General features: G+C 33.9%; 1 protein-coding gene across 1 annotated transcript; it reads right to left on the bottom strand.

Annotated features, from left to right (window-relative positions):
- Positions 1–5,277: 5,277 nt before the first annotated feature.
- LOC120170886 (cytosolic sulfotransferase 5-like) lies at positions 5,278–14,366 on the bottom strand. Its single transcript, XM_039178724.1, has 3 exons — positions 13,738–14,366; positions 11,462–11,543; positions 5,278–5,607 (listed from the first exon to the last, which is right to left on the bottom strand). Exons 1-3 carry the CDS (start codon positions 14,364–14,366, stop codon positions 5,335–5,337), a joined length of 984 nt encoding a protein of 327 aa, XP_039034655.1. The 3' UTR covers positions 5,278–5,334.
- Between the last annotated feature and the right edge of the window lie 1,220 nt (positions 14,367–15,586).

Here is a 15,586-nt window from a genome sequence, read left to right as displayed (position 1 = left end):
CCTACCCATGAATTTTGGGATTGAATGGCCACCATGACAGTCGACGGTGACCGGAATGAAAAATGATGTGGTGGCCAACGACGACAATGGGGGAAGGAAAATATTTAAAACGACGTCGTTTTAGTGTAGAGTTGAGTTTTTCAAAACGATGTTATTTTGATGTTTGTGTCATGTCATAACATCGTTAAAAAGTTAACTACAAAGTGATCAAAATGATTCCATCTGTGTAATTAAGTAAGCAAAACAGAAAAATTAAAAGTACGGTGAGCAAAATAAGAGAATGAGAGAAAGAGAATAAAATTCAGTGAGGAACAGTGCAATTTACCCTTAACTAAATTTATTTAATCAAAATAGCAGTTAAATAATTATATATTATCGTTAAATAATCTATTAATCAGTATTAATTAATTATATGATTGAGCAAGATTGATTTACAACCACTCATGTAACATAATTTATGACTAAATTCTAAATAATTATATATTATCGTTATATGTATAATAAAAATAGATTCTACAGAATTGTTTTTATCAATTTATTTATCCAATGTCTGAGAAAAAATAATAAACGCTGTGCCGCTATTTGTAAAATTTAATACGTATAAAATATTTAGAATAATTTTAAATAATAAAAAGTAGTACAATATATCTGAAAAATTAAATAATTTAAGAAAAGAATAAACAAATTGAAAAAAAAAATCGTTTGTTGTCTATCACATAGGGTAAATTACACCGTTTCTTACTGAATTTATTTTTTCTCTTATTTTACTCACCGTATTTTAATTTTTCTAATTTGCTCAATGAACTTTTCGGATTGAATAATTTTGCTCACTATGTTGTTAACTTTTTAACAGTGTTATGACATGACACAAGCATCAAAATGGTGTCGTTTTGAACAACTCAAACATACACCAAAACGACATCGTTTTGAATCTTCTTCTTTCCTTCCATTCTCTCTCTACTTTACAAATAAGGTGATCAGTTGCCACCGTCAGCTACGACATCATTGTTCATTCCGACCACCATCTATCTCCGTTGATAGTGGTCGTTTCGACCCAAAATTCATGGGACGGTTTGTCTCGACCTCTGAATCCGAATCTGGTGGTTGTTTCACATGAAAATATCCTAAAATTCGTGAATCTCTATTGTAACGTTTTGGCTTCCTCACTTTCAATCTATAGTTCGTGGACTTCGGAGTAAGTTCCGATAAAATGGAGGTTGAATTCGGACTTAAGGTATCGAGGCAAACACCCATGAAATTTGAAACCGAACGACCACCATCTACGGTGGTCGATGGTGGCTGGCGATGGCATACAACCACCTTCTATTTTTATTTTAGTTAGGTGAGCAAAATAGGAGAGATAGCACAATTAAGTGATGAACGGTGTAATTTATCTTTTATATTTTCAATTATATTATATTAATAATAATAATAATAATATGTCATCACAACGTTAAAGAAATAATAGAGGAGAGAGCAAAATGATTCAATTTTTAAAATTTAACGAACAATAAAAAATTGTCAAAAAATGAACAAATTAAAAAAATTAAAAGTACGATAAGTAAACGAGAGAAAGTAAAATTCACTTAGGAACATAATTACCTTAGAATTTATGGTACTTGGAATTAGGCATGGGTCGGGTTGGGTCGGGTTTTTGGTCCACCTGACTCGACCGAGATCAAGGAATCCTCATCCGAGACCCGACCCGACCAAAACAAGATTTCACCTAACCTGAACCCGACCCGAAATAATAAAAAATATTATTTTTATTCAATAAAAATAGTAACTTAATTGAAAAAATAATATATAGAGGGGTATTATTGTAATTATCTCTAAATATATAAGGTAAAATTATAAATTTTTTCGAGTCGGATCGGGTATTTTTCACCCTAAACTCAAACCGACCCAACCCAAACCCAAATTTTTAAAAAAATAATCCGACCCGATCAGGTCGAGTCGGAACCCATCGAATTCGGGTCCCATGCCCATCCCTGCTTGGAATCTGGTGTAAATTGTGGTAGCTAAGAGGGGTAAATCTGGAAATAAATCCCTTTTGTTCCATTCTTTTTTATAAAATAAAATATACGTCGAAGGAAATTTCCGGGAAGCATCGTTGGGTGCTGGCATTAACTTCCAACTTGAACTCAGTATTTATTCCACTAGAAAAATAATAGTAATTCCATCAAAAGTCCCTATATTATTATATGGGTTTAATTTTAGTACAATTCCCAAATTTCAAGCAGATCAATGATACGCTTACAGTACTGAAGTAATCACTAAAGATAATAAGATTAATTGCATTAAAAGTCCCTATATAAAATATGTGAAGAAATCTTTGAATTTGATGTCATGAAATCCATCATTCAAGTAAAACAAGAGCATACTACCAAATTCTGATAGCTTCGAGACACTGAGTTACCCTTTGTCTCTCTGCTTCCGATTTCAAGGGGTATCCGTCTACATGCAGAATGTAATATTCCTAAACGAAAGAACACGAAACGTAATAAGCCAAAAATAATTAGAACATAATGCAAACATATATTAGGGTATAAACTCAATTAATCATTGGTTTATTTTATTATACTTCTTAATGGATGTATTTGTTTTATGTTTTGTTGATTATGTAATCCGTGACGTTGTTGTTATGTCAACATGGACTGGTCAGACAGAGTATCCATTTAATAGTGGGGTGGGGTGAATTTGAGAACATACCCGCGTGAGCGGGTATGAATTTAAAAATTTATATGTGAGTAGTGAATAGATGATAGATATAAAAATATTAAGTGAGTATGAAGATAAAAAAAGAGTATCCACAAGTCGCCCTGTCCGTTTGACATCTATATGTGTGCTTAAATCTATTTTAATTTACGTTAAGAATATTTTGAGGGGATTTATTATAAATATATGGGTAAACTACACTCAAAACCACTTAATTATAAGTTTGATGCTAAAAATGTCTCTTTTTTAAAAAATATATATATAAACGTATAGTTTAGTTAAAATATTGTTATAAAATGTTGTATTTAAAATTAAATCGGACTTGTAATATACGATTTTGACCGACTTTTTTTGGATTTGCCAAAATGACCAAGTAAATCGCAATGCGATCGATAATTCGTAACGCGATCTCCGGTATCGCAAATCAGTTTCCAGATTCACAACGCGATAGTCGAAGTTCGCATTGCGATTTATTCCAAATTCGTTGCGATAGGCGAAGTTCGCGTTGCGATTCATTCCAAATTCGTTGCGATAGGCGAAGTTCGCGTTGTGATTCATTCCAAATTCGTTGCGATAGTCCAAATATTGCATTTGTTTCTTAAGAATTTTCTCTAAAAAGATAGAATTTGCGCGGACGTGTCGAAGACACGTACGACCACGACCACGACCACGACCCGACCCGAGACGGGACGGGACGGCGGCGGCGGTGCGCGAGAGTCCCCCTTGTTCTCTATCACTCAACAAGGAAGTGGGAAAGCCAAGCCTTAAATACCATTCCCTATAGTGTTTCCAATATTATGTGGGATTGAGCATTATCAACACTTGTTTCCAATATCATTACCTTCATTACCTGTAAGAGTTTAATTTTGAAACTAAAAAAATATTTATTCGAATAAATAACTTACCCTTTGAGGACTTTGATGGAAGAAAAATATTAACCAAACAAATGCAAAGGAGACAATGATGGAAGTTTTCAACTGAGGATGCTACGAAAACTAGCTGATAATGACACAAAGGAAACATATCGAGTTGTTTGGTCATCATCTACTCTTTGCAAGCAAGTCATTTGAACACTATAAGAACCCGAATCAGAGTTAGTTTTAGCAATTACTTCATTTATGATCAAAGTCCTCAAAGGGTAAGTTATTTATTCGAATAAATATTTTTTTAGTTTCAAAATTAAACTCTTACAACAATGAAGGTAATGGTATTGGAAACAAGTGTTGGTAATGCTCAATCCCACATAGTATTGGAAACACTATTGGGAATGGTATTTAAGGCTTGGCTTTCCCACTTCCTTGTTGAGTGATAGAGAACAAGGGGGACTCTCGCGCGCCGCCGCCGCCGCCGCCGCCGTCCCGTCTCGGGTCGTGGTCGTGGTAATACGTTTCCTTGACACGTCCGCGCGAATTCTATCTTTTTAGAGAAAATTCTTAAGAAACAAATGCAATATTTGGACTATTGCAACGAATTTGGAATGAATCGCAAGGCGAAGTATGAATCGCAATGCGAACTTCACCTGTCGCAACGAATTGGAATGAATCGCAATGCAAACTTCGCCTCTCGCAATGAATTTGGAATGAATCGCAACGCGAACTTCGACTATCGCGTTGCGAATTTGGAAACTGATTTGCGATACCGGAGATCGCATTGCGATTTACTTGGTCATTTTGACAAATCCAAAAAAAATTGGTCAAAATAGTATATTACAAGGCATTTTCGGTCACTGAGGTTATTTTCTCTAATATTTATAGTTCACATGTACGTGATACATATTTATTGTAATATTTTAAAACAGACTTCACATGTACGTGATACGTATTTATTGGATTAAGAATTTTTATTTAATATTTAATTTTATAATTAAAATATTGCATAACGAAATGGTCTCTAGCAGCCATCCACGTGGGTGAAAGCTAACGGTGGATGCCACTCTCACTCACACCCTTGTATACTTGTTCCAATCTATATACATTTTTAGGGTAAATTCGAATTTAGTACCTAGAATATCAATTTTGATCTGTTTTAGTATATAAAATTTCAATTTTTTAAAACCATATCAACCGTTTTCATTTCATCTTAGTAACTCGCCGTTAAAAACTTAACACGTTTAGTATATAAACTATTAGTTTTAGTCCATTTTAGTATCTAAGCTTTTAATTTTTTAAAACTTAACATTAAATTTTTACGATTTTTATTTATAGGTCGAGAAAATTAATAGATCTGATGATTATAAAATAATTTGAGTGTAGAATGAAATTCACAATGACCAAAACAAGAAGCTAATGAAACCACCACTATAATCACATATTACTTTACGCCAACATTACTCGTTATGACAAAAACAACAAACCTTAAAACATTAAGAGAGGTTAGGGTTCGAATTCTGGTTATTACGAATAGAGTAAATTGGGTTGGGAGGATCGCTCTTGCTTCTACAATACCCGTTCTGAATTAGTCGATTAATAATCGGATACTGGTTATAAAAAAAATACTAAAGCACGACATTGAACATTGTATCAACGAGGGTGGACTTGGTTGAACATTTCGAAGCCGGGTCATTATTAAAACACTCACGGATTAATCAGAACACAGTACTATGATCATTAGTAGGAGCTAAAACTTTAATCCGTAGCCATACAACTTTTCTTGGATAACTTGGTTTAGCTTCTCCATCATATGGGGACTCAAATGATTCTTAGCATCTCCGACTTCACCTCGCCTGAAAAAGTTGTTGAAATCCTCACCGGAGGCCAATGTCCCAGTTTTGTTAACCTCCAAATTGCTCAAATTCTCAAAGCTGCATAGCTTCAGTATACCATCGAGGGCACCGTTCGCCTCTTCTTCCGACGAAAATGGTCGTCCGAGGAACTCAGCTAGCTTCGACACCTGCACTTGTGGCTGCTCTTTCAGTTCTTCGTACTTCAAAAACAACACCCTTTCGGGGTTCTCCAAGCTTGCTTTCCAATACCCTAAAACATGGTCCCAATACGGTCCACACAGACTCACACCTCTGATGAACTGATCGAACAACTCTTCAAGAGAAACGGTTCCCTTTCCCAAACCATCGGGTATCATCCTGTTTGTGAAGTGCCAAAGCGACACCAAAGTATCACTCGGGTTCCTGCACAAATACACAAGCTTGCAAGCCGAGTTATTCACCGAGTCCGGCAACGAAGGGTGGGGCATGTGAGTACCAAATAGCCGTGGAGATGGAAAATCGGTGAAATCAGGAACCTGGCCATCGACGTATAGCGTGACCTCCAAAAACGGAACTAGAACGTGAGGGTTCTGTGAGAGCAGGGGATGATCGTGATTGGTGGGAAGATTTCGGATCCGGTTCATCAAGGCGAAAACAATGCCTTCAACCATGTCGTCCCCGATTTCGGATAAGTAACAAGGATGATATCGGTTTGCTGAGCTTGAAAGTGGCGTTGGCAAGTGAGCACTGCTTGTAGCATGCGAGGATTCATCCAAAAACCTTGATACTGATGGAACTGATTTACCCAACCTTTCTCCGCCGGCAGTGAAGACATAAGCTGCTTGCATTCAGGGGTGAGACCCGATTCCCGGAGGTATTTGGGAAGATCAGATTGAGTATCAGTCTCGTAGGGGACTTGATCAGATTTAGTGGAGGACATGGGTTGACTGAAACTACAGGGTGTAAATTAAAATGAAAATTTTACTAAACGGCTTGTTATAACAACCCTAAAATAAAATTGGGTAGAGAACACAAATGGCCCCCCGACTATAGTGTACTGCTTTATTAAGTCACTCGACTATTAAAAGTTATAAAATGGTCACCCGACTATTAATTATGTTTCAAACTCATTATTTTTGATAAAAATTGATTGTTGTCTAAGTTAGACGTTAACATGATGATTAAGATATGTAGCCATTTGAGATTTTGAGATTAGGTTTTATCATATAACAATCAACATGTTAATGTTCAGCTCATAATACCAACAATATTTTAACGAAAAAGGACGAGTTTGGAACATAACAAATAGTCGAATAACCATTTTATAACTTTTAATAGTCGAATGATTCAACAAAACAACACTCTATAGTCAAATGACCATTTTGTAACTTTTAATAGTCAAGAGACTTAATAAAGCACTATATTATGTAGTTGTATTGCATTCAAAATTGTCAATCAAATGACAACCCTAATCATCATTCTAACGGTCGGCAGCTTTTCTCCCCATAATACTTCGAACTCGAACCAGATAGATTTTGACATGATCTTATCTTTTGGGGTCATATTTTTTAAAAATAATTAGAGTTCGGGTTGAGTTGGGTCAGTTTTTCTTAGAGATTATGTAACACCCTCAACCAGTACCCAACCCAGATATGAGTCTGAGGTGTCACATTGACTTTTCAAACTTTGACTCTTGACGAAAAATCAAGGAAATTTAAAACTTTCATTAAAATAACATTGTTACTTTACACAGGTTAACCAAAATAAAACAAAAATGATCAGAGCATTTGTAACAGACACTTTTCTTACATGTCAACCATATACACGACAAAAGACATACTTTATCCGTTACTTCTGATCTGATCTTCTAGCAGTGTTGCAGTTCTTGCCACCCTATTTCTGCTCTTCCTGATTTTTGGTACCTACGTGTAAATCACTTACACGCTAAGTCATAGACTTAGTGAGGCATATAAATATAATAATAATGCATTCAGTATGAATATGAACATGCAATCTATCCATTCAATCATGTCGTATACAATTCAATGTAAACAATAATAATATGATAACATATAACTATAACAATGTAATTACCTTTGATAACCTTTTATAGGCCCATGTACATTTTTGAGAACTCAAGGTATTCGAGTACATTGAGGTTGTGCACTATGCTGTCACCACAGCTCGTATGGGTCCCACTAGGGGCTATGAAATTTTGTCCCGAAGGACCTATGTATTGTATTTGTCCCGAAGGACCACTCCTTAAGAACCATATACATATTCCAATGGATCAAATCTGTCTCAAAATACACTGTAAATGTTCCAAAGGATACATATATATCCCGAAGGACCACGTAGAACCCTCGACTCTTGGCATGCCAACTATACCTATAGCTCTCATATCGTATACCGTGGACATTATTCTTATATTTCATATGTTCATGTATTCATGTCATTTCTCTTGTGATCATACAACTCATATCCTTTACCATGTCACATATACATTTGAATCTATTCATATATATCATTTATCAAATAATATGAACATATATACTTTATGCATGTATCATAATAATTATCATGTATGCATGTTCATAACTATTGTGCTACGAAAATCAACATAGGAATTAGACTTATCACAACTCTTATTCCATTGTACCATACTTCTAATATGTACTCACCTTAGCCTTGTTTTGACTCGATTCTAATCCTTCAATTGTTCCAGAACGAGATTATGTTCTAAATCTACATAGTAATACATTGATACATATCAGTATACTAATTGATATATTCTAAACTATCGTTCCTTAGGCTAAAAAGAAAGCTATTTCCAACTTTTAATGAAGGCATGCATCGATGCACTACACCATGTATCGATGCATCCCTTGACAGGTGCATCGATGCACTATCCATGCATCGGTGCATAAATCCTATTTGATGTTTATATTTTAAGCAGGTGCATCGATGCACTCCTTATGCATCGATGCACTAATTACATTCGATGTTCATTTATTTGAGAGTGCATCGATGCACATTGAAGATGCATCGATGCACACAACCCAGAAATGATACTTTGAGCACGAAATCCCTTCTTTATTCTATCAACTCTTCAGATTTCATCCCTTTTTCTATTTTTAACTCTTATAAACCTATTTAAACTAATCTATACTCATTTATTTCATCTTAAACCCCAAAATCCTATCCTCCTTATGAGATTCAAGAATTATACCCACTTTGCAACATGATTTAATTCCACTTCTAACACTTCATATGTCTTAACTAGATTGATGACAAGTCAAATCCAACTTCCAATTCTAATTATCAACTCTATATCAAAATTTCATTCAAGAACTCCAAATCTTTAATCTTCCCTAACTCTTTTATCTTTTGATTTTAAGATAAGTTAAGCTTAGTTATCATCTAACAATCAAAACTCAAACTTTAAATTAACAAATAATCAACAGATCAGAAGGCTTACATTTGCTTGGCTCTCTTTCACGTATGAAGAAAAAGAAGAAAGAAGAAAGCTCTGGAGAAATCTCTCCTTTCCCACATGTATATATCCTTATCATATCTCATTTTTAATTCATTTCTTGGTCAAATGACCCTTTTGCCCTTTAATACCTTTTATAATTACTAGCATCTTTAAGGAAATATTTCCAAATAAATCATTGAACTATTCAATTATCCTACTTTAATCACCAATTTCTGAAACTTTACAATTTGGTCACTAACTCGATATTGAGGATGTTACAGATTATGTTCGGGTCAGTTTAGGTTTGGATTTAAGATAAAAATTATCTAACCCGACCCAAAATAATATAATTTTACTTTATATATTTTGGGATAATTACAATAAGATCCATCTATATATTATGTTTTAATGAAATCTCTATTTTTCATTAAATAAAAGTAATGTTTTTTTATAAATATATTATTTTGAGCCAGATTCAGATTTTATCTAAAAAAGAAAGGGTCAGATTCTGCTCGGATAAAGAGTGTATAATTTTCAGGTCGAATTCGTGTCGGGTGGAGTACATATAATTTTTTAGTCGGATCAAGTTGACAGAAAATCTGACCTAAGTCGACTCATGACCATCCTACTTTTAACAGCTTAATTACCTAACAACCTTCCCAGCTGTCCCTAACTTCCTCTAGCCAAAGAATATTTTGAAGGGATTTAAACGTCCCAATATTTTGTCTTTCTTTATTGTTAACATATCGGTAACCTACACTCGGAATCAATTAATTATAGGTGTCCCAATATTTTGTCTTTCTCTATTGTTAACATATCGGTAACCTACACTCGGAATCAATTAATTATAGTTTGATAATAAATTAGACTATATAGATTTTAAGAATTAAAAGTATCAGATTATATTATTATTTTTAATTAAATAACACCCCCACTTATTATCATTGTATATTTTAAAACAGACTTCACATGTACGTGATACGTATTTATTGGATTAAGAAATTTTTATTAAATATTTAAAATTAAAATATTGTAAGATCGAAATGGTGTCTAGGAGCAGCCAGAGGGTGGTTGACAAATCAGCAGCCATCCACGTGGGTGAAAGCTAATGGTGGATGCCACTCTCACTCACGTTGCCAAAGGCTGTTCCCCTTTTATACTTGTTGCTAGGAGGTGTTATCGAGCGAGTAATCGCGAGCTGTACAGTGTTTGATTCGTGCTTATTAAAAAATTTTGTTGTTCGACTCGACTCGTTGCTCGTTAAACTCGTTAAAATTTTATTTGACTCGTGCTCGTTAAAAAAACTCGTTGCTCGTTAAGCTCACCAAAATTTTTATCTTATTTTTATAATTATACGTAAAATCTACTAATATTATATAAAAGTTAATATAAACATAAATTAATAAATTTAAAAAAATTATTAGAAGAGTGTATGAAACAAATTCAAAGTCTAAACTTCAAAATAACAATCCACAAATACATTAAAATAATAATTAAAATTTAATTTTTGAGTGTAGTAAAATAATAATTATTAATTAATAATTTAGTATTGTTTATTATTTATTAAAAAAATACTTGATTACTATTTTATCATCTTTTTTATTATCTATTCGTAAATTAATAATTTTTTAATAAAATATTTTTTAAATAACTACTAAAAAGTTATAAAAAAAATTAACGATATGCTTGTAAACTTATCGAGTCGAGTTGGACTTTACTCAAATTAGCTCGTTAAGATCTCAAGTCGAGCTCGAGTTCGAGTCGAGTCAACTAGAGTCAAGCTTTTACCGAGTTTTAACTGAGTCAAGTTCGAGCTACTCAACTTATTAAGCACCCCTACTTGTTCCAGTCTATATAAATTTTTTAGGGTAAAGTACACAAATGGTCCCCCAACTATAGAGTAATACTTTATTAAGTCCATCAACTATTAAAAGTTACAAAGTGATCCCTCAACTATAGAATATTGATTTATTAGTCCATTGGCTATTAAAGTTACATAATAGTCACCCGATTATTCATTATGTTTCAAACTTGTCCTTTCTCGTTTAAAAATTAGTGATTGTCTAAGCTGAACATTAACATAATGACTAGGATATGATAGTCATTTGAGACTATCAGATCAGATTTTATCATATCACAGTCAATAAGTTAACGTTCGGCTCAAAATACCACCAATTTTTAACATATTAGGACGAGTTTGGAACATAATGAATAGTAGGATGATCATTTTGTAACTTTTAATAGTCAAGGGACTCAACAAAATAACACTCTATAGTTGGAGGATCATTTTGTAACTTTTAATAGTCGAAAGACTTAATAAAGAAATACCCTATAATCGGAAGACCATTTGTGTACTTTACCAATTTTTATTTAAAAAGGTTTAAAGAAGCTATCTAAATTTTTAAAACATAATTGAATTGGATATAGACATTTGAGGAGGTTAGATGTAATTTAGGTATGATTTTGATTTTTTTTTGAAAGTTTAGATACTAAAACATATCAAAACTAATAATTTAAGTACTAAAAAAGTAATTTAACCAATAAAAGAATTCAGCTAGCTTCAACACCTGCACTTTGGGTTGCTCTTTCAGTCCCTCGTACTTCAAAAACGAGACCCTTTCAGGGCTCTCCAAGCTTGCTTTCCAATACCCTAAAACAAGTTCCCAATACCCTAAAACAAGTTCCCAATACCGTCCATGCACACTCTCACCTCTACAATCGGTTTCCCATGAATAATACATTACACCGATTTCAATAAGAGTTGTTCAATCCATATTGGTTCAGCAACTGAGTTGGCCAGGCTTCTACGCTCGGTTTTGGAAGTGGAACGAGACACTACATACTGTTTCTTAGAGCACCATCTGGTATTAAAACGTCACTAAGGTATACACAGTATTAAGCAAAACTTCATTCAATTAAAAATATAATAAAAATAAAGTTAAAAATATGTATTTAATTATTTTAAAACTATTTTTATGGGGTTTAGTTCTCCGTGAATAGCAATGCTGCACGTGATATACGTCAGAAGTCAGCAGACCCGTCGTCTGCACGTGATATAAGTTACAAAGTCATTATTTTTATTAAAATATTGACGATAGTCTGACTTGAACGTTAATCTGTTGACTGATAATGATAATTATTTGAGATTTTAATATCATAGTTTATTGTATTGTAGTCAACATGTTAACGTCCAGTTTAAACTGACGTATTTTTTTAATAGAAAATGACGAATTTAGAATACATGAATAGTTATTTTTAAGACTTAGTTGGAATCCTCTGGCAAAGTTCTAGTTCTCTATATAAAAAAAATATCATCCATTGGTTTATTCATCATCGTAAGTGAACATGCATAGTTAAATCAACCATCATCCTAAGATTCTTATTAGTGAGTACTGAATAGGTAATTTACCCTTTTTATAGTTAAAACTACCTCTTTAATCGTGAAACCCTTGGATAATAGCAAATACATTTTTTTTCATATTTAATAAGATATGCCTTGTATAGAAATAAGACGTGAATTTATATTTAGGGTTATCTACTTCAAATATCACTCACTTTAAACGCGAGTTTGAAAATATCACTGGTTTTTTAATTTTACCAATTTTAACACTGGCGTTTATGTTTAAGTCCAATTATGCCGCCTCACCGTTAATCCGTTAACGGAACGCTGATATGACAACTGATTTCTATAACGATGATGACATGGACTGTTTCATTAAAGTCATTTAATCTAAGTAAGATCTATGTTGGCATTTGAACAATAATTTATTTGATATAAAACCCTAATTTACAACCCTAAACCTAAATCCTCTCATTCTCTTCTCTTCTCATAAGCAACAGAATTTAAAAATCACAAGGGGAAATTTTACGGTGGGAAATTAGAAAATCACTTGATTCAATTTTTATTAGTTTGAAGCCAATTGGCGGTAGGGATTGGATTCAATTTTTCATTGCATGAAATCCTTTCAATTGAACCCCACATCCTGTGCTTCACGGCAACTCCACCCACCATCTTTTCCATCTTCCTCTTCTAGTGTTTATGTCGCCCGGTCGTGCGATCGGTCTCGGTTGATTTGGGGTTCCTCCAGTTACCTTCCGTTGAGAGCAAAGAAGTCTGTGCAAGGTTCACTAAGCCGACATCATGCCATGTGAATTGCTTCAAAATGGAGCCAATATGCAGTGTCAACGGCATTTGCGTATTTTTTTCTTCTCTTTGTTAAAAATTTGTTTGGTTGCCAAGAAAATCATGGAAAGAGAGTCGGAAAGTTTGTAAACATGTTTCTATCTTACCAATAATTTTATTTATTTTTTAATTACGAATAACTAAAATAAAGTAGAAACATAAATTCAATTATCATTTTAAAAAAAGAAATACGGTTATATATTTTTAATTTTTAATTTTTACTATACTTTTTTTGAATTTATAATTCTAATATGAAATTTTGAATTCTGTTCCTTGTGCACGGAGTAATCAGAACATTGTAGGAGCTAAAACTTTAATCCGTAGCCATACAACTTTTCTTCAATAACTTGGTTTAGCTTCTCGATCATATGAGGAGTCAAATGATTCTTAGCATCTCCGACTTCACCTCGCCGGAAAAAGTTGTTGAAATCCACCTCGGAGGTCAATTTCCCAGATTTGTTAATCTCCAAATTGCTCAAATTCTCAAAGCTGCATAGCTTCAGTATACCATCAACGGCACCGTTCGTCTCTTCTTCCGACGAAAACGGTCGTCCGAGGAACTCAGCTAGCTTCACCACCTGCACTTTGGGTCGCTCCTTCAGTCCCTCGTACTTCAAAAACAACACCCTTTCCGGGTTCTCCAAACTCGCTTTCCAATACCCTAAAACATGGTCCCAGTACGGTCCATACACACTCACACCTCCGATGAACTGATCGAAGGATTCTTCAAGAGAAACCGCTTCCGTTCCCGAACCATTGGATCGGATCTTGTTTGTGAAGTGCCAAAGCGAGACGAAAGTGTCACTTGGGTTCCTACACAAATACACGAGCTTGCAAGGCGAGTCCTTCACCGAGTCCGGCAATGAATGGTGCGGTAAATGAGTAGCGATGATCCTCGGAGATGGGACTTGACCATCGACGTGAAGCTCGGCCCGCAAGAACGGGACAAGAACGTGAGGGTTGTGCGAGAGCAAAGGGTGATTGTCATCGGCGAATGGATATCGGAACCGGTTCATCAAGGCGAAAACAATGGCCTTTAACCACGTCGTTCCCGATTTCGGATTGGTAACGAGGAGGACGTCGGTGTGCTGAGCTTGAAAGCGGCGTTGGCAAGTGAGCACGTCTCGTAGCTTGCGAGGACTGATCCAAAAACCTTGAAACTGACACAGGCGATCGACCCAACCTTTCTCCACCGGCAGTGAAGACATGAGCCGCTCGCAATCATCTTCAGCTGGTTGCATGTTGCTGTCGCTCTCATCGGAAAGTTGACCAGATCCACTGGACGACATGGTTATTAAGTTTCGTATAGATACTCGTTTATAATGGTTTTTGTAATAGCGGTTGAAGCCGGACGACACTATCGCATTTGTCCAAATCTGACCTAGGAGATCGTGTCATTTCGGTTGGTTTTGTCGTTATTCTCTGGATGGAATCTATTTATTCTTATATTTTTCATATTTTATTTTAAGGAAAATTCTATTAAGCATCATTTAAAATAAAGGGTAAACTATAACAATGGTCACTTAATTATTGTTCCTTTTCATTTTAACCATTATATTTAAAGTTTTATCAATCATGTCACTCAACTATTTAAACATTCAATTAAGCCACTTGTCGTTAATATTTAACGGAGAAGTTGATGTGACAATTAAAATACTTGATATAATTACATATTTGATCATTGCTACTTATATATTCTATCAATTTGGTCCTAATTTTAATAAATTAAAATAAACTTAATCCTTCAACTTTGGCTTAGGAACCCCAACATAATATAAACTATCAATTTGGAACAAAACAAATATGTTTTGAATTAAAAAGAGTTAAATTCAAGTATCTAATTAGCGATTAAAATGAAAATTAAGTATCACGTTGAACATTAAAATCAAATTCAAGTATAAAATTTCATCTAAATAGCTTTACATCAAGCATATCAAAATGTAAAAATAAAAATAAAAAATTATAAAATCACCATTCTTGCATTGCATAACTTCAAAGTTCCAACATTAACACATGTGAAGTTCAATGCTTAAAGACCAAAACAATTGTATAAACCTCAATATAAAACTTAAAAAATACAAAGAAACTTATCAACCTGTTGTGTCCTTGCTGGGAGCAGATTCCAACATTCGATTTCTATGTGCATTAATGATTTTATTTTTCTATGGGCAGTATATTCATTTCACTTGTTCTTTTCAATAAAATAATATCAAATTATACACGAGATTTTACTATTTAAAATTATATTTTATTATGTAACCAAAATATATTTTTCGGTTAAGATTTTTCTTTTATTTATTTCTTTTCCCTTTTTAAAAATATTTAAATTGTTTTCTTCATTTTATTTTGTCAAAGTTATCAACAATTCCAATGTCGATTTCTTTTATCCAGCGAATGATGACTTTTATAATTATTGTTCAAAACAACCTATTTCCCAAATCAATTTCTCAAGATCCAATGTCGATTCCTTTTTCCCAGGAAAGGATGACTTTTACAATTTTTGTTGCTA

This window comes from Hibiscus syriacus, unplaced genomic scaffold, assembly GCF_006381635.1.
Source record: "Hibiscus syriacus cultivar Baekdansim isolate YM2019G1 unplaced genomic scaffold, ASM638163v2 tig00111795_pilon, whole genome shotgun sequence".
NCBI classification, from domain to species: domain Eukaryota; kingdom Viridiplantae; phylum Streptophyta; class Magnoliopsida; order Malvales; family Malvaceae; genus Hibiscus; species Hibiscus syriacus.
Note: the sequence above shows the minus strand (reverse complement) of the source record. Positions and strands in the feature narration are given on the sequence as shown.